Source organism: Ictalurus punctatus, unplaced genomic scaffold (genome assembly GCF_001660625.3).
Source record: "Ictalurus punctatus breed USDA103 unplaced genomic scaffold, Coco_2.0 Super-Scaffold_100, whole genome shotgun sequence".
Taxonomy (NCBI): Eukaryota; Metazoa; Chordata; class Actinopteri; order Siluriformes; family Ictaluridae; genus Ictalurus; species Ictalurus punctatus.
In genome coordinates this window covers 229,501-253,051 of record NW_026521086.1, presented here as the reverse complement: position 1 = coordinate 253,051, position 23,551 = coordinate 229,501, and the positions used below count along the sequence as shown (strand labels likewise).

At 41.2% G+C, this 23,551-nt stretch overlaps 1 protein-coding gene, 1 long non-coding RNA gene and 1 other non-coding gene across 9 annotated transcripts; all 3 read right to left on the bottom strand.

Moving 5' to 3' along the window:
* Positions 1–2,879: 2,879 nt before the first annotated feature.
* Positions 2,880–2,952, bottom strand: trnav-aac (transfer RNA valine (anticodon AAC)). The gene has a single exon. It is a non-coding gene; the product is annotated as a tRNA-Val (tRNA).
* Positions 2,953–10,054: 7,102 nt separating this feature from the next.
* Positions 10,055–18,266, bottom strand: LOC108262294 (uncharacterized). 7 transcript variants are annotated; one of them, XR_008394049.1, is made up of 13 exons: positions 17,293–18,266; positions 15,935–16,082; positions 15,403–15,505; positions 15,246–15,315; positions 15,018–15,166; positions 14,421–14,900; positions 13,835–13,930; positions 13,698–13,764; positions 13,410–13,590; positions 12,675–12,769; positions 12,364–12,494; positions 10,524–10,664; positions 10,092–10,435 (listed from the first exon to the last, which is right to left on the bottom strand). It is a non-coding gene; the product is annotated as an uncharacterized LOC108262294 (long non-coding RNA). The 7 variants fall into 7 exon arrangements; XR_008394050.1 differs by having other exon boundaries at positions 13,410–13,561; XR_008394052.1 differs by having other exon boundaries at positions 13,410–13,524.
* A 1,407-nt stretch (positions 18,267–19,673) lies between these two features.
* Positions 19,674–22,425, bottom strand: LOC108261729 (E3 ubiquitin-protein ligase UBR2-like). The gene is made up of 9 exons (XM_053678439.1): positions 22,380–22,425; positions 22,203–22,249; positions 22,022–22,129; positions 21,688–21,753; positions 21,455–21,577; positions 21,313–21,376; positions 21,033–21,172; positions 19,903–19,967; positions 19,674–19,808 (listed from the first exon to the last, which is right to left on the bottom strand). The coding sequence occupies exons 3-8, from the start codon at positions 22,109–22,111 to the stop codon at positions 19,926–19,928; spliced, it is 525 nt and encodes a 174-aa protein (XP_053534414.1). The 5' UTR covers positions 22,112–22,129; positions 22,203–22,249; positions 22,380–22,425; the 3' UTR covers positions 19,674–19,808; positions 19,903–19,925.
* Positions 22,426–23,551: the final 1,126 nt, after the last annotated feature.

The following is a 23,551-nucleotide window of genomic DNA, read 5'->3' as shown; positions in this document are numbered from 1 at the left end:
CTGTTTTGATTTAATGGTCAGAAGCTATACTATTTGACGAATAACCTAAAATCACAAACATGATACTTGTAAATAAAATCATTTCATATATGCAATTTATTAGATCCTTAAAGTAAAAAGACAGCTAAATAGTGAAAAACATAATAATTGTTGGATTTATACGAATGAATGACAATAACTTGCTAATAGTCCATCAACTTAATCTTTCTAATTGGCATGTGCTCCAGTCAGTGTTGTTCATGGGGAATTTATTCTACAACTTCTACAGTTGTAGTGAACTTCTACAGTGAAAAAAACCCAATCCTTTAAAAAACAGTTAATGAAGCTGAGGCTCGAAGGCAGGTCGCTGGCATAGAAAGTCTGCTGTTACCGCTGCAAGTACCAGAAGTCACTGACTGCAAAACTGTGTTTACAAGAAGAGTCACTGCATTCATCAAAGTTGATGGGATAGAGTTCTGCTGCGCTAGCGGTGTGGATGAAAGGGCTCTTGCTTCATTTTGTGCTTATTTTGTCTTCAATTCAACATATCCATCTCATTTGAAGAACACTCTGATTTCTCTTCAGCAATATGTTTTGAAACTTACTGTGGATGGTGACAAGCCTCTACCTACTCCAGTTACCAGAGTAATCAACCTCTTACAGTAATATCTGCCAAAAATGCCTCGTCTATTCTGTTGTCCTAAATGCTCTCGGAGAACGATTGTCAAATTAATCCTCATTCATGCACATGAGGCAAATTTTTCAATAACTTGTGGTCTTAATGACTGTCAGGGGACCTTTTCAAAGTAGGAGTCCTTTAGATGTTTTTTACATGTGTTTACCAAAAGCATAAACACACTGTTTTACAACAGACTATGGCTGATGATCCTCAGCATTTGCGATGGTGCAATGACAATGGTGCTTTTTAAGTTTCCAAGTATCCCCTTGGGTCTAAACGTAACAAGCAAAAACTGTGTGCAATCTACTATACAATTGGAAATATGGGTACAAAGTATTGCTCTCAGTTAAAACATTCATTTAGCTTTACTTCCTTTTGTTATCATTATTATTCATACTGTGTGAAATGTCAGGATGAGTGGACTGTCTTCTCACCAGGTGAGGAGGTTGATTACCAGGCACTAGATATATACAATGTTGTTGACAAATTACTTATTAGCACTACATATTCTTGCTGAAGACAAAACAGCCCCACTTTATATTGATTTTATTCCTCACCCTTTAATCTATCTTTCTTCTTATTCTTCTTCTCGTTATTGTTATTATTATTATTATTAGAGTAGTAGCCTAGTAGTATTCCTCTTAGCATAGGATTAGGAAGTGATTTCTAAAAACTGTCAATCACACCTTCATGCTAACTCTGTACATGATGTCAATGGTTCACTGCTACTCTCTTTCTCTCCGTAGATACTTACAGGGACCCTCGACTTTAAGTCATTTTATTGCAAAAGCAACTGCTAAAATAATTATGTGCAGATGGAAAAAAAATTTATTAGGCTAAGCAAATGTTCTGAGTTCTTCTTCCTAGCAGATTTTGTCATGTATATGTATTTCATCAGCGCTACTACGAGTTTCTTTTTTTTTTCCCCTGTAACACTAATATAACCTTATTCTGTTTAGTCAGAGTGCGTGAGCATTGGTGGTATGGTGGTGAGCATAGCTGCCTTCCAAGCAGTTGACCTGGGTTTGTTTCCTGGCCAATGCACGGATTGTAACTTGGAGCCTCTCGTGGTATTTCATGGTAGTTGGCACAAAAGGAAGGAATCACCTACTTGACAATAAGTTGGTCAACAGAATGTGCTTCTCTGCAGTCCACCTACAACTCTTTCTGCTTCCCTCTTGAATTCTTAGTGCTCTCTTTGCTGTTTGTAAACACATCATTATCCAACAGGGCACGTTTGACCAATGAACAGGGGCGAAAATGTAAGAACATGCATCTGTCTTTTGTTAGCGACAAGCTAGCATGCAAACTGTGATGAGAGGTGTACATTTTCCGCGATCAGCCATCTATATAGTCAATGTTTTATATTTAATAAGCAAATATGTCTATATGCTGATTGGTCTTAAGCAGCGTTGTCCAATCTTCAGGTTTTCGTTCCAATCTAGCAGGAGCCACACCTGATTCCAATTGCTGGATCCGCCGATCTTGGCTTTAAATAGACTAAAGTGTGGCTTCTGCTTGGTTAGAATGACAACCTGCAACCACACTGGCCCATTCTGGATATGACAGGACAACCCTGATCTAAAGCAAATAACCACTGAGGTAAGTGCCACTTTGTGAGTTCTGACTCCCTCATGCCGACTCGATGTCACTCGACGAACGGGGAAGGAACTGGTAGATGAGAAGACTTCCCACTGTTGACGAATGGCAATTTCAAGTCGTGGGGTGCGTTTGCTTTGCGTTTTCCCGCTTGGAGGTGGGGAATTACAAGTTGCAACTTCGAGTCAAGCTCATCATTACTCTTGTCTTCTTGACGAAGGAAAGGGTCAGGCTTCCACATTCAGTGGAAAAGCAGAGACTGCCTGTGATTTTGCAAGCAGCTGTTATCTGCCTTGCTACAAAAGCTCAATGGAAGTGAAACCGCTCCCAGCCTTTTTCGGGCGTAGACCTCTTGCTGATGGGTGAACTTGGCGACCACTACTTTACGGAAAATTTTCCAGTCACGCACGGAGCCTTACTGAGCTACATAAGAGCCAGACTTCCACTTTCTTGGGAAATCCAGACACTCCTTTTCATTTTGTAAGCAAATGTTAACTGCTGTGCTACAAAAGCAGGAAATCTGCTCTGTCCAAGGTCTCGCTTTATGGCTGTTCCTAGAGGACCTGAACCTATGGTGATGACAACCGCTCAGTCATTAAAGCAAAGTTCAAAATCTCCAGCTTGTTTCTGCCCGGTCTTGAAACAGGGACCTTTTGCGTGTTAGGCAAACGTGATAACCACTACACTACAGAAACCACAAAAGGGTGACCCTTTGGATGTTGCCTATGGTCTTCTGATGAGAAGAGCACATCCTTAAACTTTTGTTCACCCGAGTTGAATTGTGGCATTGGTGGTATAGTGGTGAACATAGCTGCCTAGTTGACCCGGGTTCGATTCCCGGCCAATGCACAGATTGTAACTTGGAGCCTCTTGTGGTACTTCATAGTAGTTGGCACAAAAGGAAGGAAACAATAAATTGGTCAACAGAATGTGCTTTGCAAGCCTCCTCACAGAGTAAGGCCCCTGCATCAATTGCCAGGGTACCACCACTGGCTGCACAGTGTGCAGCTGGTCAGCAGTCAGTGCTGTGCACTGTGCAGTGTGCCCTCCACACAGACAGATGCCCCTGTATCCAGTTGCATCCAAGATATTAACTGCTGGAACTGCTCCCTCCAGCAAAAAATCTGCATGAAAACAGCAATGGAAGCCATGGGACTCTAGCCAGGATTACGACCTGTGAGACATCTTATGAACACAGTTTCCTTGTGGCTAGCCCACAGTACATTGACTCTAAGGACCGCTCACTTTTAGATTGCAGCATCACCTAGGACAGGATCGTCCAGTTCTCATTCATCACAGCGTAGGATGACATTGTGCCAGATGAGAGAGTCACTTTTCTAGCAACTTTGCATGTGTGATCTGAACTGAACACCTATCCAAAAGTGCCTTGTAGGACCTGAGTGAGAGCTGCCTCCTGCCGCTGATATTCTTGAAGAAGACACTCCACCACATAGTGTGCAGTCACGGACACCCCATACCACCCATCAGTGTCCTCATAACCCCCAAACGGTGCTGGTGTGTCGTCCTTCCTCAGTGCCCCAGTGATGGTCCTCTGTCCATACAGCCCTGCTTCAGCATCCCTGGTGTTCTGCATGCTGAGCAGGTAGGCTAGGTGGGCTCTTTCGTACTTCAGGTGAAACATCTCAGACAGCTGGTTGGCCATATCATTTGGTGATGTTCCAGAGTGCCGCAGTTCATCTATCACTGGCAAGATGTTCGTAAAACGCTTTGCTAGCATGTCTAGCCACTGGGGTTTATCAGGGAACCAGTATTTTTTGCATGCTTTACAGCACAGACGAGAGGAAAGGATATAATATTGCCCGCTGGTACCAAGAACCACTCTGGGTCTTCCCACACCAGAGGAAACAACCTGAAGATGTGGACAGCTGTAAAGACAAGGCAGGATGTAATTGTTCCTGAGCCTTTCCATAATACTGTGCTCCGGTTTCCAGATGAACAATGGATGGAGCTGGAAGTATTTTGGTGATGGCAGGCCTGTGTTGGTTTCTATAAGCTCAGGCTGAGGAGGATAACGCCACAAGGAAACCATGTTCATAAGGTGTCTCACGGGTCGTGATCCTGGCTGCGCAGCAGCTGTTGGAGGTGCTGTAGGTACTGACTGTGCAGCTAGTGGTGGTACTCTGGCAAGTGATGCAGGGGCTTTACTCTGTGAGGAAGTGCTAGGCACAGAAGGTGGTGGTATGTGAGAATGGCAGACCACATGTGGTGTTGGCTGTGGCAGAACTGCATGGAACAATAAGTTAAAAAATTAATAAAACATTCATGTAAATGACATGAATGAGATGTCTTTTCTTTTGTTAGATCAGTTAGCACTTACATCAATAGAATATTTATTTAAAAATTCCATTAATGCAAGTTCAAATAATGTTCACTTATATGATTGAGTTGTACAAATTATTTAAAAACTTAAAATGATCACAAATTGACCCTAATTTGAAAGTTTACTCTTTAAAAACAGGTAAAGCTTTGAGTAGACAATACAAACATGTTAAACAGCATACATAAAATTCATGAAGTGCACTCACCCTCATCACTGGTATGTTCAACCTTTACCAATAGTTAGTATAACAAAAGAACACAAGTTTTAGAACGGGCAAGAACACTGCAAAACATTTAAAAAGGTGTGAAAAAGAGTTATGAAGGATAAATCTGTGGGTAATAGGATACTCCTCCAAAACTGCTGTGGAAAATACCCTCTTGTTGTGAACAAGACTGGACACCCAGTGGCTGCAGGTGACTCTGAAATATACAATAGAATTTGTTTAGTATAACTCTAGTATGTGCAATTTAATATGCCATAAACAGGTTGAACTAGATAATTCTGGACATAACAGACATGACATTAATGCAGCCTCTTGGTTCACTTACTCTGCTGTGTAGGACTTTTGGGTGGAGACAGACTCAGCATCATCTTCTCCAGTTCCTCATCTTCCTCCATTACTGTGAAATGAAACAAATACATCAGTATACAGTAAGAATCTATATCAACAAATATAAATGTGGTTTACTCACCTGGATAATCAGAGGAAAGGCATGAAGTGGATGTTGCAGAGGGAGTTGATGGTGAGGGTGAAGGTGTAGCAGAAGGGGCTGTGGTCACTGTTTTTTTCTGCTTTAAAAAGGTATTGCTGCAAGCGGTACATTTTACTTCCAGGAACACAGCTCTTCCCCATTATAAAGGTAGCATACCCATCAGCCCTGGTATTCCAGATCTTCCTCCAGGTGTCTTGTGCTCGTGCCCCAAATCCAACAACATTGTCATCATCCCACAAAACTGGCACTGGGTCTGGTCTCTCTGAAAGATATCGCCAGAGATCCTCAATTTCCTTAAAGCATCTTGAATATTCAAGAAAGGAAAGGAGGCTCTCCTTGCAATGACCATCTGGGTTGAACTGCCCAGCCTGTTCTTCCTCATCAACCTTACTGGACAAGTACAAAGTGTAGCCAATATCATTCTCCACTAGCCACTGGAAGGACCTCCCTTTGTACTTCCCAAACTGAAGAATGTATTCTCCTAACACTTCTTGCTTGTCTGAAACATCCCCTCCCCTCTGTAAAACAATAGAATGGGCATTGTTCCTGACCACATCTTTTCTTTGAGGTGTTGACTTGTCTTGCAATGAAGGATTGTCTTTAATGCTTCTTGCCTCTTCAGATGGGTCCCGATGTAAATTACCTGATGGGCCTCTCCTGAAGGACACGTTGATTCTCCCAGGGAATTTTTTTTTCTTCATGCTGATAGCCTGAATACAAAAGCAGATTTCCTGCTTTTGTAGCACAGCAGATGAAATTTGCTTACAAAATGAAAGGGGGTCTCTGGTTTTCCACAGAAAGTGGAAGCCTGGCTCTTTCGTTGCTCAATAAGACTCTGAACGTGACTGGAAAATTTTCCGTAAAGTACTGGTCACCAAGTTCACCGATCAGCAAGAGGTCTACGCCCGGAAAAGGCTGGGAGCGGTTTCCCTTCCATTGAGCTTTTGTAGCAAGGCAGATAACAGCTGCTTGCAAAATCACAGGCAGTCTCTGCTTTTCCACTGAATGTGGAAGCCTGGCTCTTTCCTTCATCAAGAAGACAAGAGTAATGATGCGCTTGACTCGAGGTTGCAGCTTGTAATTCCCCACCTCCAAGCGGGAAAACGCAAAGCAAACGCACCCTCAACTTGAAATTGCCATTCGTCAACAGTCCAAATTTTGCCTATTACCTGAAGACACTTAACATAGAAACAGATACTCACATATTCAATTGGAGAAAGAAAAATAAGACACCAGCAGTGAGTGAGAAGAAGCAAGGGTCCAGGTTTATTTGTTCCATTCCACCACTCGAGATCCACACAGTTTGAGACGTCCCAAAATGCGATCTAAAAAAAACAGAGCTGAAGCTCTTCTATTTATACAGTTTTCTTAGGGTCAGGATGACCCAGACATCAATATGTTTTAGAAAGAGCCTTCCCACAATACCATTATGTTTTAGAAAGAGGCTTCCCTGAACACCATTAGGTTTTCGAAAGAGCCTTCCCATAATACCAATAGGTACGAGACTCAACATTTTGGAGAGACCTTGGTCTCACGGGGTCGGCTGTTCCCATCGATGGTTATCTCACAGGTGCAACTTGGCTCAACTACCCTTATAAACGGCCCGTCTTGGTTCTCTCTTAAAATTAAGGCCTTCGTCTGTGTTACTCCTGACTTTTTCTCATGAGAAAAGAATCCTCCACACCTTCAAGTGCATTATGAGTAAGTTTCTTTCACATTTTCCTGTATTTCTGTTTTATAATGCTTTTTTCTTTTCATATTTGCTCTACATTTCTGTTTTATATCTGGTTATACTGCTTGCAAGTATTTTACCCCCTTTTCTGTACTCCATACATCACAATATCATTATAATATCCTTATAATCCTTATATTATCCTCATAATATCCTAATACTCCTTTTATTATTCTTATAATGTTCTGTTTTCCTTCTGTATGTGTGCGTGGTGGCATAGGCCTGTGTGTGTGTGTGTGTGTGTCTCTTAGTTGACCGTTCACCCACGCTCTGAGGCCTGCCGCACTTAATCAAATACATGTATGGTTTGCGCCTTGCTTACAGTGAGGGAAAAAAGTATTTGATCTCCTGCTGATTTTGTACGTTTGCCCACTGACAAAGAAATGATCCGTCTATAACTTTAATGGTAGATTTATTTGAACAGTGAGAGACAGAATAACAACAAAAAAATCCAGAAAAACACGTCAAAAATGTTATAAATTGATTTGCATTTTAATGAGGGAAATAAGTATTTGACCCCTCTGTAAAACATGACTTGGTTTAAAAACCCTTGTTGGCAATCACAGAGGTCAGACGTTTCTTGTAGTTGGCCACCAGGTTTGCACACATCTCAGGAGGGATTTTGTCCCACTCCTCTTTGCAGATCTTCTCCAAATCATTAAGGTTTCGAGGCTGACGTTTGGCAACTCGAACCTTCAGCTCCCTCCACAGATTTTCTATGGGATTAAGGTGTGGAGACTGGCTAGGCCACTCCAGGACCTTAATGTGCTTCTTCTTGAGCCACTCCTTTGTTGCCTTGGCCGTGTGTTTTGGGTCATTGTCATGCTGGAATACCCATCCACGGCTCATTTTCAATGCCCTGTCTGAGGGAAGGAGGTTTTCACCCAAGATTTGACAGTACATGGCCCTGTCCATCGTCCCTTTGATGCGGTAAAGTGGTCCTGTCCCCTTAGCAGAAAAACACCTACTATGCATAATGTTTCCACCTCCGTGTTTGACGGTGGGGATGGTGTTCCAGGGGTCATAGGCAGCATTCCTCCTCCTCCAAACACGGCGAGTTGAGTTGATGCAAAAGAGCTCCATTTTGGTCTCATCTGACTTCAACACTTTCACCCAGTTGTCCTCTGAATCATTCAGATGTTCATTGGCAAACTTCAGACGGGCATGTATATGTGCTTTCTTGAGCAGCGGACCTTGCGCGCGCTGCAGGATTTCAGTTCACAGCGTAGTGTGTTACCAATTGTTTTCTTGGTGACTATGGTCCCAGCTGCCTTGAGATCATTGACAAGATCCTCCCGTGTAGTTCTGGGCTGACTCCTCACTGTTCTCATGATCAATGCAACTCCATGAGGTGAGATCTTGCATGGAGCCCCAGGCCGAGGGAGATTGACAGTTCATTTGTGCTTCTTCCATTTGCGAATAATCGCACCAACTGTTGTCCCCTTCTCACCAAGCTGCTTGGCACTGGTCTTGTAGCCCATTCCAGACTTGTGTAGGTCTACAGTCTTGTCCCTGACATCCTTGGAGAGCTCTTTGGTCTTGGCCATGGTGGAGAGTTTGGAATCTGATTGATTGCTTCTGTGGACAGGTGTCTTTTATACAGGTAACAAACTGATATTAGGAGCACTCCCTTTAAGAGTGTGCTCCTAATCTCAGCTCGTTACCTGTATAAAAGACACCTGGGAGCCAGAAATCTTTCTGATTGAGAGGGGGTCAAATACTTTTTCCCCTCATTAAAATGCAAATCAATTTATAAAATTTTTGACATGCGTTTTTCTGGATTTTTTTGTTGTAATTCTGTCTCTCACTGTTCAAATACAACTACCATTAAAATTATAGACTGATCATTTCTTTGTCAGTGGGCAAACGTACAAAATCAGCAGAGGATCAAATACTTTTTTCCCTCACTGTATCTGTGTGTGTTGTGTCTTAGGTGAACGTCAGCCCAGTGAATTTTCAATAAAATTACATATTACTCATACTAGGTCTCCCTTGTGTTTTTCATGTATATTTTATATACACAACATCTTCTCATCTACCAGTTCCTCCCCTGTTCCTCGAGCGACGTCGAGTCAGCATGACAGATTCAGAACTCACAAAGTGGCACTTACCTTAGTGGTTATTTGCTTTGGATCAGGGTTGTCCAGTCTTATCCAGAACGGGCCGGTGTGGTTGCAGGTTTTCATTCTAACCAAGCAGAAGCCACACTTTAGTCTATTGAAAGCCAAGATCAGCAGATCAAACAGTTGGAATCAGGTGTGGCTCCTGCTAGATTGGAACGAAAATCTGAAGATTGGACAACGCTGCTTAAGACCAATCAGCATATAGACATAATTGCTTATTAAATATAAAACATTGACTATATAGATGGCTGATTGTGGAAAATGTACACCTCTCATCACAGTTTGCATGCTAGCTTGTCACTAACAAAAGACATACACTAACAATACAAGTGGGAAGCAGGAAGAGTTCTAGGAGGCCTGCAGAGAAGCCTATGGCACATTCTGTTGACCAATTTATTTTCAGGTAGGTGATTCCTTCATTCTATGCCAACTACCATAAAGTACCGCAAGTAGCTACCGGTTTCAATCCGTGCATGGGCCGGGTATCGAGCTCGAGTCAGCTGCTTGGAAGACACCCATGCTCACCACTATACCACCAAAGCCGCGTTTTGCAATTCAACTCTGGTGAACAAAAGTTTAAGTATGTGCATTTCTCATCAGCAGACCATGGTCAACAGCCAAAGAGCTTCACTGTCCGTGGTTTCTGTAGTGTAGTGGTTATCCTGTTTGCCTCACCCGCAAAGGCCAGTTGCACGTAGGTGTAGGTGGCAAACATCCAAATCACCAGGCAAAAAACATGAACAAGAACAATGGAGAAGGTTGGTTGAACAGCAGAGTTACCAGGGTGACATCAGAGTTTGGAAACTTCTAAAACAAGATCATGAATTTACTATTATGTAATAAAAAGTCATGCAGTGAATAAGACACCAAACTGCATATGTTTGAAACACAATGTATGTTTAATAATGAAGAGACAAAATACAACCATTCAAAATGTTAAAATATCCAAATATTTAAATGTTTAATATTAAAAATATGAAACTCCCCATTATGTTTGGTGTAAAGTTGATCACTCGATGCTTTCCGCTGGCTTGTCATTGAGTGTGATTCTCATTCTGAGATGTTTTTGTCATCAGGATAGTTTTAAACCTAATGAGCTCATATTTCACACTAAAAACTGCTTTCTTTTAGTAGCAGAAGGATGAGATGCAGCAGTTCTTTGGTGAAAAGTCGCAAAATTCAGAAGGCTATAGATAAGAACAAAGAATGATCACCTTAAGGGTTTCAGGTGACTGGAGACATTGTTGCATGCCTGGATGTGAGCACCACCTGCAGGACAAATGGACAACACAACCCATTACAAAACAAATCAATGATGTGTACACATGATATGGCATCATCAGCATTCACAGAAAACCTGTCATTTCTCAGCTCAGTTATGAAGTTTCTCATCCCTGAAGCAGGGGATCCAGAAGCTCCTGGTGATTATAATAGAGCTGGAGCAGGTTAGGAGGCAGACATATGCACACAGCACTTCCCAATTCCCCAGCACCTACAGCTAGATAGGAGACAGGGAGAGAACAAGATCAGTTTCACTACATACAATATACTATATACAGTGCATCCGGAAAGTATTCGCAGCGCTTCGCTTTTTCCACATTGTTATGTTACAGCCGTATTCCCACGTGGATTAAATTCATTATTTTCTTCAAAATTCTACAGACAATACACCATAATGACAACATGAAAGAAGTTGGAAATCTTTTAATGAGTGAAATTTATGAAAAATAAAAAAACAAAAAAGCACATGTTCATAAGTATTCACAGCCTTTGCTCAATACTTTGAAGCACCTTTGGCACCAGTTACAGCTTCAAGTCTTTTCGAGAATGATGCTACAAGCTTGGCACACCTATTTTTGGACAGTTTCTCCCATTCTTCTTTGCAGGACCTCTCAAGCTCCATCAGGTTGGATGGGGAGCGTCGGTGCACAGCCATTTTCAGATTTCTGATAAATCCATTTCCTTAGAAAGCTATTAGCCTTTTTCATAATATGTATCATGCTTGTGTTAATCCACTTTTAATTAGGGCTCTATTGTTTAAGATATTTAAAAATAAATGTGTTATGCTTCTTTATTTTACAATTAACACTGACCATGAGTAGAGAGCTTACATTTAACTGTTTATGACAGACTTCCTGATTAAAGTTTAAATAAAAAAAATTGGTATTGTGATGTAACGGAGACAAGGTAGGATGCAAGCGCAGTGTGAACAGTTTTATTGAGAGACACACAGGCAGGTAAATCCAGAACGTGATCCAAAAACGTAATCCAGTAACATGCAAAGTTCAGACGATCGGCAAACAGGCATAAACGAGGCAAGGCAGGAATCAAAGTTGCGGTCACAGGATACAGGGTCGATATACCAAACATGAAACAAACAGCGAGGGACTGGTAGCGGAGAAACCAGCCTGAACTTAAACGAACCTAAATATGAAACATGACATGGACTATAACTCTGACTCTAAACATGAACCATGAAACTATGGACCGACTGGTTATCTATCGTAAGGACTCTAAACTAATCTACTATAACTCATTCAATATTCTGAGAGTGCTGGGAGGCGCGTGGTATATATGCGGAGATAATCAGCGTTGTAATGGCTGACGGCTGAGGGCAATTGAGACACACGTGAACCTACAACCAATGACAGAACGGGGAGGAGACATGACAGAAACAAACAAATGCACGTGTCGAAATGTCACGATTGTCCACAAAGGAAAAGCAGGTGTTTGCGCACCTGCTCGTGCGCTCACATGCCCCACAGCGCGCTGCTTAAAGGGGAACTCTTTCATGTTGTGTTTATGGGGTATTGTATACAATTTTGAGGAAAATAATGAATTTAATCCATTTTGGAATAAGGCTGTAACAACAAAATGTGGAGAACGTGAAGCGCTGTCACTACTTTCCGGATGCACTGTACATGTGAAGTTCAAGTGATCAAGGTTTCCATGTTTTGGCAGAACTGTGTTTCAATCATTTAACAGGTTAGATGAGACAACTCAGCTTTGTGGCCAATCTGATAAATCACCTCACAAATTAAATGGTAAATCTCTTCATTTAAATTAACGTCAGTTGTAGAGGTGTACGGTCAGGTCAACTTTCAATCAGATAACAACATGTGGTGGAACCCATGGGTCAAATGTAGCTAAGTGAGTTTGTGATGGGGCGGGAAGGGTGGGGAAAATGAAGCACTTACCGTCAAGCTCAGGCAAAGTGGGAACTCCATTGAGATGGTGGAAGAACAGTGCGGCTCCTCTGAGGAAGGGCAGGATGCCTGCCTTTACGCAACGCCAGAGATGCCAACCCGAGCTAGTCTCACGCAGGCTACTAAGACACACATGCACGTGTTAAGATCATTTCTACAGCACTGTAAATGAAAGCTCTGTGACTGAAGTCAAAACAATAATTTTCCCAGGCTCACAAAGGAGTTTTTGATGAATGGGAGTGAAAGCTCATGGGATTGATATACTACTACTACGAATAATAATAATAATTTTGCTGTCTCACCAGCCTACATGAGTCCTTAATGTGTTACTGAAGACAGACACTCTCTTCCTGCTCCTGCTCCACTCCTTCACGCTCCTGCTCCATGGTCAGCTCCTCTGTGCACATACCACCAATGTTAATGAGGGCTGTCCAATTAATGTGTTAATAATAATAATAATAATAATAATAATAATAATAATAATAATAAGCTAATGATCTACAGGTTTGGGCAACTTTTTGGACACCATTAATGAATATTTCTGAACCAAAATCATGTTCCTGGTTGGATGCTCGGCATCTCTAATAAGCAGCAAGTTTTGGCAAAACTCAAAACAAAACTCCCAACTCAGACACAAAACCATTGCTGTTCACAAAACAGTCTACTAAATACTGAAACAGTATAAAAAAAGTTTTTAAAAAAAGCCACGTGTACTGCAGTATGTATAGAAACATTTCTTTAGGATTAAATTTAAGCACTTTTTAAAAATTGTGTTCAAACCCCCCAATAAAAAATCCTTACACAAATCTAATGCTGTTGGCTGCAGTGAATTACTTTGACAGCCCCATTATTGACTCCCACACAACTGTGCCTGACAGCACACTCAATAAAAACATCCCAAAATAACATTCATACTGACAAACACGTTATTACTCATTTGTAAGAACGAGGGTTAATAAACACACACAAATGACAACATAACACAGATCACCATCTATTGTTAAGTTGTACGTGCTCTAAGTAGAATATGCTCTAACCTGGCACAGAGGTGAGGAGGATCTGGACCAGGTGAGCAACAATGACCAAGTGGAAGAGATGCAGAGGAGCCCTGAGGAGTCTAAGCAGTGCAATGCTGAATAGGACAGCACCAGACTCCCCCGACATACAAACACAACACATGACTCAGAGACTACAGCCAAAGAAACCACAGACACTGACCTGTTAGATAGACAGGTTTAGATTCTGGACAACAATGATACTTTAATCTGATGCTAATATACATTTAATAGTGCCTAAAGTATCATTTAACAAGCTTGTCAGCTCACCACTAAGTGGAACATGTCCACATCCAGAATGCAGGGGAACTTTCCACCTGGGGATCAAGAACAAGTGCTACACAGAGCACAGTTAAAGAACTAAAAAACTACAAGTGAGAGAAAAATAAATAATGAAATAAATATACCTGCCAACAGTCACATGAAGTGATTTTGCACAGAGGAGTGAGAGGAGACAGTCCAGCATGCAGAGCCAAACTGAGCCAGGGAACTCAAATAGTCTCCTAAACAAGGGCACGTTTTATGACACTTCTATTTTTTATTATTCAGTATACAATATATATATATAAATATCACAGGATATAGAAGAAATTAGAACTGAGGAAGGAGAGCATAATACCTGCAGATATTTGTGATTCAGAATATTTAGTAATGCTACCAAAATGAACCCTGAACATAACTGAGCAATCTTCTAGATATCTTTAGAGTGCGAATGATGCGCAGAAGCTTGAGTAATGATTTTACAGATGCAGTCTATTTTCATTTATATATACACAGTTATATATGCTTTTATATTTAGAATTACAAGTGAAAAGCAAATCAAATCATCGGAGGAATTTATTCCAGTGTACAATTAACTACTACATCCTGCAAGCAAACAGTGCTTAGTGGAGTATTTTAACAGTACTAACAATACCTCTGATACAGAATTTGTTACATCATCATACATCCCTCGAAAGAAGAATTCATTCTGGCATGATAAGTGTCACGTACCGTGGGGAATACAGAAGCAGAAGCGGGCGGCAGGTTCAGGCAGAATAATCCAGAGGGGTGAACACAGTCCGTAGTCAAGAAGCAAGCGAGGGTCAGGCGATCATGCAAACAAAACAAACGGGGCAAGACAGAGGCCAAAGTCACTTATCGAATAAACACGGTAGGTAACGCTTGGAGAACGACAGAGAAACTAGTCTGCTGAACATTTACTTCACAAAGTGTCTCTGAACCAAAGTCTCTTAATAAGCCGTGGTGAGTGGACAAGGTGATTGGCTGCAGGTGTGTGAGATCAGAACTCCGGGGAGGTGAGCGCATGCGTGTGTGGGAAGTGTAGTCCTCAGCGGCCATGTTAGAAGTGGGTGTTGCTTCTTGGGAAACCGAGTCCTGGCTGGGCTGAGATATGACAATAAGTTGGGTTGTCATACCTGTCTACAGGGTAAACTTCCAAACAAGGCTTCTCCTCATCTACCAATAATCTCTCTGTACAAAATACCAAAAAGCAAAACATTTTTACTAATTACCCCTTAACACAGGTCAGTGAATATTGTAAATCTTATACATGAATTCTTAGTCTGTAAGAAATGGGTGCAGACTGACCTATAGACTGGATGGTGCAAGAACAGCTGCCCCAGCACATGATAGGCACACGGGGGTCCTGCTCATTAGGGTGCACCTTAAGGCCAACTTTATAAGTTGCGGTCCCAAATGTCATCAGCATCTCCCTTATGGAGCTTGAATAAGGGTTGCTATCAAACCACATCACAGATCAGTGTTAAAGACACGCTCAGATACGCAGTTGTGAAAGGAAACAGTGGGTATGCTTACACTGGTGTGTGGTCCAGCCTGAAACTCTCAGGAGGAGGAGAGTCCTCCACAGTCTCAGTCTCACCAGCATCTAAAAGACAAACACCACAATATGACTGCATGTGCACACATACACACACAAATAAGGAGCACACGTACTATATATGATGAGACTCACTTGTTGGCTTGGCTCTCTTATGAGCAGAGTGCAAGGCTCTGATCTGCTTATATACGTTGCATTCAGCCAATGAGCCAGACCTGGCTGCTCACTATTGCTGTAACTACAAACATGCATGCATTTTACTATTTAACCAGAGAAAATGTCACCTCAATGGGACAACAGGCAAATTTACTGTAATAAACTGAGTCAGTGTGACTAAATATCTTGCAACAACAGTGGATTAGCCATCTTACATAAGCAGAATATACTCTATACTCTGATCTCAACATGGCAAGACATGCAATTCAGCTACAGATGATATCAATTCCCTTGCTATAAAATATATAAATAAATAAGAGGAATAATGGAATGGGGTATGCACTGTTACAGTGTCATTCTGTACCCTTCCATGGCATTTCATAGGCAAGCTTGCATTGGTTACAGAGCCACTACAACTAATTCGCCAGTGCAATGGTTAAAATATTAAGCGGTCCGGATTCAGAGCAACTCCACTTAGAATAATCACAACCACACGTTTGTATGCGAGTACCTGCAGGTGGTCTCAGTGAGGGGCAGGAGAGGAATGAGTGTTACTGCGACACTTACAGAGTGGACACAAGTACTCCCCATTCACTACATCGCAACTGGTTTGCTCATGCAGCCACTGCGCATCCTGACTCTGGAGTGTCTCAAAGTATCTGTAAGAGAAAATAACTCGAAGATTAAGAGACCATTATTTGACAACCTGTCAAATTTCCATGAGCTTTATATGTACCATGCAATCACAGAAATGACCGAACTGGTCAGATCTATTAAGCAGTGACAAGCAAACTGATCCACTGAGCTGTTAAGCTTGACATGGATGTAGGATTGACGTGGGAACACCATATACTGCTTGTAAAGCTCTCCGAGGTAACCTTATTCTTCGGGAGTGTAAACTGTTGGACAGCGCTCCCCTCCATTGAAGAACGGGAACATATGAAAAGTATTTTTGATTGGGAAGCGCACAGCACATGGCAGAATCTGACGTCCTCAACAACTGAGCATTGCTGATTACCAATCGTAACAAGTTCAATCACCTGATTTCTTTAGCTTTTGATACTCTCTGGCTGCTCCTAAGGCCATACAGACTTCATATGAATCCATAATGAACTTTTTCACACTAACTGTTGTTACCCAGATGAGGACGGGTTCCCTTCTGAGTCGGGTTCCTCTCAAGGTTTCTTCCTCTTAAAACATCTTAGGGAGTTTTTCCTTGCCACCGTCGCCACTCAGTGGCTTGCTCAGTTGGGATAAATTCACACCTTTAATATCGGTATACCATGTTGATATTTCTGTAAAGCTGCTTTGAGACAATGTCTATTGTAAAAAGCGCTATACAAATAAAATTGAATTGAACTGCACTTACTCCTAAGGTCAGATCAGGTTAACGTTCTTTGCTTCCCCATGAGGCGCAATAAGTTTACAGACTACGCAAGTAACACTGGCTTGATCTAAGACAGTGAAAAATAGTCAAGTGCACATAGCAAGCTTTGTTTCATGCTTTGTGTCGATGATCAGCTCACTGTATTGGGACAAAAAAATATATATATCTGCAGATCGCATATTTAAGCCAAATACATCCAATTTGGATCTACATCTTATCGATCACCACACATCCATGAAGACTTTCCTGTACATCACAGATTAGGTTTTTGACTTTTCAGTCACAAAACATCCCGACTGATTGATTAATATTAGCTAATTTATTGTGATTGCTCATATAAAGGTCATATTTTCTAGACAAACTATTTACTGTTAGCTGCTGATTCTATTGCCTATATCCACAAACATTTGAAAGCAGCAAAACTTTTTATTTGGGATTAAGTAGAAGGCTGTCTAGAAGTAACAGTTTGCCCAACTCCTCACCTCTGCCAGCAGAGAGAGTGCATGATGTGGCCCCAGTTGCTGGTATGGGTACCAAAGGACAGGTCAGGGTGCATGAAGAGGGGATCATAGCTCTCTGTAACACACATGTATCCTCCAGAAATAAGCACACTGGCTACTCAAACCTATCCAATTACTTGACTTGCACACTGTAAACCATAACCTTACCTGGATTGTGAGGGGGTCTTTTGCGGATCTTGGACATGACCGTAGAGCGTTGGACAAAGGCAGCGAGCACCATGGCGGTGCCATCAGGTAGGATCTCCTGCGCTTCGTGACACAGGATACACATCTCCATCTGCCTCCTCTTTCCTCCTCTGGCACGCCAACGACGAGGTCCCACACACACCAGAGCACCGTCACATGAACTGGGGCTGTACCAAGCAGAGACGGATGGTTACAAGTTCACTATAACCTTAATTTTATGTTAAGGTACCTCTGAATTTGTTAAAATAATCAATGTTGAATAAATGGGTTCATCTTTTTTTAATCACCAGGAAATTGCTAAAAATGGCCTAGGATCCTCTCTACTCATTTACCCCAACAGAAAATGCTCTAAATGAATATGCAAGATAAAGAGTTTAAGGATGGGAATTTACTTATGTTATGTGAAGACCACCATTATATGCAAGAACTTTTAGGACAAAGAACAGACAACTGCTCAGCAAAGTCAAGGAAGTGTTGATGCATGCATTTACTGACATAAATGTACTGACTGGATATCGAGAATACAATACAAGTTGGCTTATTAAGAACACTGCGTCACTACGAGCATGCTTAGGTATCTATGCTCTGCTGATGTAGAGGCTGAGGCGTCCAGATCCTCTGAATCCTGCGTGAGCAGATCTATGTACTTATTGATAAAATGACTCTGGCTCTCTAATGTTTGAGCCATGGTCTTTTTCCAGCACAGTTCAGCTTTCTTTTTTCTCTCTGCTTTGTCTTTGTCCCACACAGACTGCAACACACACACACACACACACACACACACACACACACACACATGTAGATTTCAGCTCTTCAACACTTTAAAGGGTAATAGTTAATATGTCCATGGAATAGAAAGTTGCTCAAAGTCTGACCTCCTTGTGACAGTGCCCTGTTCCTTCACAGGGAGGTGCAGCAGCTGTGCACACGCGCATCGTTTTAATGCTAACCACAATCTGTGTAGAAAAAGACACATAATTTAGGAAAATATTTCTACAAGAAAACGATACAGCAGTGCAGTTAGAACTATATGCACACACAAAGTCTTGCAAAACTAAGCAGATGTTCAATAGAACACATTTGTGCACTAAAAAGTATGTACACACACCATACCATTAAATACTGAAGATGCATTACAATTTTACTAACATTTAATTTGCCTGTTTCTCTTCAAAGTACATACTACAATACATCATTAGCCTTGGCCTACACCATGGCCTTTATATGTACATGTTCTGCCTGGTGCAGGTGTCCTGACAGTTTTCACTATATGGAAAATAAAATGCACACATCACAGTGCATGGAAGTTCAGTTTGTGTAGTAAGCAATCCTTACATGTCATTTAAATATTCATGTTGACATACAGCTTTTAAGTAATACGCACAATAAGCCACATCAAAAACACCCCTAGGGCCACCTACAGATGATCAGCAGCAAAACCGCTTTGGGACAGTGAAGCATTTGTGCTTCACCGTGGTGAGAGGTGCTGCTTTGCCTACCGGCCACGCCACCTTGAGCGGTGTTGCACTGCTTGGATTTCAAACAGGTCTTGATGATGCAGCACTGCTTTAAACTTCATGGTAAAAACGCTCATCTTTTGTATGTTGCGCCTACCTTCAGTGAGTGAATTGCAAATCATGCTAGGCTGCCACCTGGTGGACATATTAGGTGCACGCATAGAGAGAGTAAGGCAAATTGCAAACATAATCAAGATGTAATTTCACTTTAAGGATCCAGCGAATCATGTCTTTGTGCAATTCCAAGTGAGGTGCGCACTGCAAGGTCTCTAACTGAGCCAGGATGCTTGGAGTGTTGCCGGGGGCTTCACCGGGACCTGTGATACAAGAACCACAGATCTAACTACAGGCTTGAGACTTTCTACTGTGTGAGATGATGTACAAAACTTACGGGAGATTTTGAGGGTGAAGTTGAAAGTAACTTCATCGTCATCCCCAATGTTCTCTAGCTGTTGCTGCTCCTCCAGCAGAGCCATGCCTATCAAGTGCAGCACCTGTAGCAACACACACATACAGAACTGTGAACACTACTCGGTCATTAAAAAGTGATGCTCATGAACACAGCATAGCAAGTGGAATTTTGTTGAATTTACTACACTATCATGTCATTTTAACAAAACATCCAAACATTTACCCTCTGCAGCATGGACTCAGACCAGTGTCCTCCACTGGGCTCCATACCCCACTGCAGCACAGCTCCCAGCATGCCAAGCAACACGTCACACTGCAGAATATTCACCAAGCTGGCAAACAGTGGGCAGAATGGAGGCAGGGCTACGACATACACAGACACTCACACTTCAGCAATCTGCATTCAACTGACCGATCATTTTCAGATATGACTACAATCACTGAAGAAATAGCTTACCTGGGTCCTCTCCATTCTGTCTCTTAAGCTTTCGCTGAGCTTCCTCTGCCTGTATCCAAAATAAACTACATAAAAATTTAGAAAAACCATTAGTGCTCATGCGACTAAAGAGAATTACTAAATCTTCCAAAAGCAGCACATCACCTTAAGGACATCCTCAGCACTAACAGCCGAATCAAAATGCAAATGGATAAGTGCATATATTGAGCTTCCAAAGAGCATTTCCTGATTAGACCACTAGGCACTCAAACTGGTATTTTGTCATTTATGTGCTTTTCTTTATCAATCACACAATCTGACAGAGGCTCTACACTTAAGAGAAGGAACTAAAGAATGAAGTAACACGTGAGTTGCAGACAGTTTTAGTTACTGCGTAGCAGGAGCTCGGGTACATGCTTTAAGTAGTGAATTATTATTTACAAAAACTGTTTTCAGAATTGTAATGCTGTTCTCTCCAGGGAAGGGGTCACAATGTTAACTGATGTCTGCCCCAGAGACAATAACAGCACCGAGACTCTTCCCATAATGTCTAACCTGAAATCTTCCTGTAATGCTGCAGACCGAGGGGTCCTGGTCCATGCCACCATGGAGGACATTTTAAGCTCATTGTAAAACACTGATTTTGAGTTTCTAGAAGCAATTTGGTGTTCATTTGGAAGTATGCTTGGCTCTTTATCTTGTTGAAAGCCAAGTCTGAACCTCCTGGCAAAGGCAAGCTAAAGGTTCTGGGCTAAAATATGATTGCTCCACCGACCACCAATTAATGATCTCTCTCTCTCTCTCTGAAAATTAAAATAAAAGGCACAGAAAATATGACAAAACTCAAACGAAGCAAGGAAACTGGATAGGGCAGTTTCATATGCATGGATCAAGTTCCTGTCTACTCTGTAGAAAAGCATCTGGAAGGAAGGAAGGAAGCATCTGGAAGGAGAATGAGACACCAACTTAAACAGTGCAACACTATCAAGGACTCTGTCCATTCTTGTCTCTTTATTCTCCTAAAATACAGACTTATGAAGCCTTTGAAACACATTTCATAAGAAGGCTTTCGATATAATATAATATAACTGGAGAGCAGCACATAGAAAATCCATAACTAATTGAATAATTCCATGAGTACGTCTACTCACATTTTCAGGCAAGGCCTTGACCAGCTCACTGTGAGCCATGGGACGAATACAAAGCCGATGTATGATTTCTCTCTTTAGTTCATCACAGTCTTCTACATGCCCAATGCCTGGTGTAAACCGCTCACCTAACACGCTCACACCTGTGTGTGTCACAGATAGCAATAATACACACAATTATTAGGCACACATACCTTTCTGGCTGTGTATTATTACAAATATACATAACAAATAAAAGCCCTATCCACGTCTTTAATTTGCTTCCAAAACGGTCTGCACTCACCCACAATCATTATAATGAGGTGAAGCATCTCTTCTATTAAAGTGCTGTTCTGCTGGACTACATGCTGGAACAGAAAATTACCCATAAACTGTGAGAACCACTCAATGCAGAAAAGCAATTACTGAAAACATGTATTACACACCTTATCCGTGTTCTCGATGTTGTATCTTATCCTGCAGTCGGCTGAACTAACGATATGAAAGAGCTCAAAACGACTGAGCACAATCATCAGAAAGTGGTTGGGATCCATCATCGAAGCCCCCTCCTGCTCACAGTACACCAGAATCATTGGTCAGAAAATTATTCTCATTTTCATTATATAAATAAAATATATAAATAATATAAATACACACAAAAAAAATACAAAATGCCAACCTGGAGCATCATGAGGTCCTTATCAAACATCTCAAGCCTACACTTCACATTGTGGTAGCTGTTGACCTGTTAAAAAAAATATTAATAAAAATTATTTATATAATATATTATATTATATTATATTATATTTTATGTATGTATGTATGTATGTATGTATGTATGTATATATATATATATATATATATATATATATATATATATATATATATATATATATATATATATATATATATAATTTAAAAAAAAGGTGTGTGGGGGGGTGTTTATAGTTTTGCATTTTATAGTGCTAAACAATACAAACACATTTAAAAATATTTCATTTGTTACAGCATACCTGATTGGATAATGTTTCATTTCTCGTCCACATCCCAGCATGCACCTGTGCACAGAGAACCAGGCAGCAAAGTGGGTGCTCAATCACCATTGGGGGGCTCAGTACACACTGTGGAAAAGGACACACCACATTTGTTGGTACAAATATTCTCACATACACCAACCACCACCACCATACATACCTGTAAACTGCAAGTCACTTCTGTCTTGCTAAGGAGAGCATGAAGTCCTTAATAAAATAAAATAAAATAAAATAAATAAGTAAATAAATAAAATCAGAAATTAAGTTTAAAATCCTCAATTTCAAGAAACCACTGAAGTACACACTTTTGATAAACTTGATACATTCGGTCTCCTACCTGCAGGCAATCTAGACACGGGTAGGTGAATGCTGACTTTCTGTTGTGAGACACAGTATGCGTGATGGTGTCCACTGAGTGTCCACACATACTAAGAGTGATGGGTTGTTCTCTATCAGTAAAACTGCTGTGACAGTGTGTCAGAAATGTTAGGCACTTCTTACAGGCTTCAATTAGCACCCACTCCTGCAAATATATAGCACATAACAGGCTCAGCATGGACAGTCCTTATGCAAAAGGAAAATTGCAGGGTTTGATTGGTAAACTCAAGGTCATGCACACATCAGATGTTGGAGTAGGTACCTGGCCACTGAAAAGTACTTTTATGACTGCATTCAGATCTCATGTTCTGTTAGCTCAAGGCAGCTATTATAAATTGCCGTTATATCCTCTCAGAAATTCAGGTTAGCGTAGGTGAGGCAGCCAGCAATAAATATAATAAATATTTACATATGACCTAGAAAATCTTGTCAGAAATCACTTCAGGCTACAACATACATGCACACATACAGGGTGTCGACAAAAAAAAGAAACTTGTAACGATATTAATCGGTACAATATTTAAGGACCTAATAAGGATTACATGCAGCCCTTTGACTACAGAACAGCTTGAAAAATTCTTGGAATGCCGTCACGCAAGTCCTGAGTGCATTGTGTTGGGATGTTCTTCATTCTTCACCAGGAAAACCCCTCCGTTCGTTAAGAGATAAAGGAGAGGACATCTACTGAGTCTGCATTCCAGATACTCCCATAAAAGGGTCAATGATGTTTAAACCTGGTGATTTAGGGAGACCACTGTGTTAGGTTCACCAAACCAGTTTTATACAAGGGTAGTACCAATCATGTGACATGGGATTATCATCATGACGTGTTTGTAGCATACATTTCATCTGGTCTTGAACAATTATTTCCAATTTCTCAGGAGTCGAATTTTTTGAGTTCTTTACACCAGGTTATGATTCTTCATGCATTGACATTTGATGCAAAGGTTTCTGAATGGCAGCCCTGGTTTTGCAAAGCTCATAATGCACAGATTTGCTGAGCCTAGTTCATGAACATGTTCATTTAATAGCTTTACTATGTTCGTGCATAGCTACTGACAATAGCTTCGTCAGTAGCTTTGACTTGCGACCACCGTTGTCTTTGCTGAACCCTTTGTCTATGTTTCATAT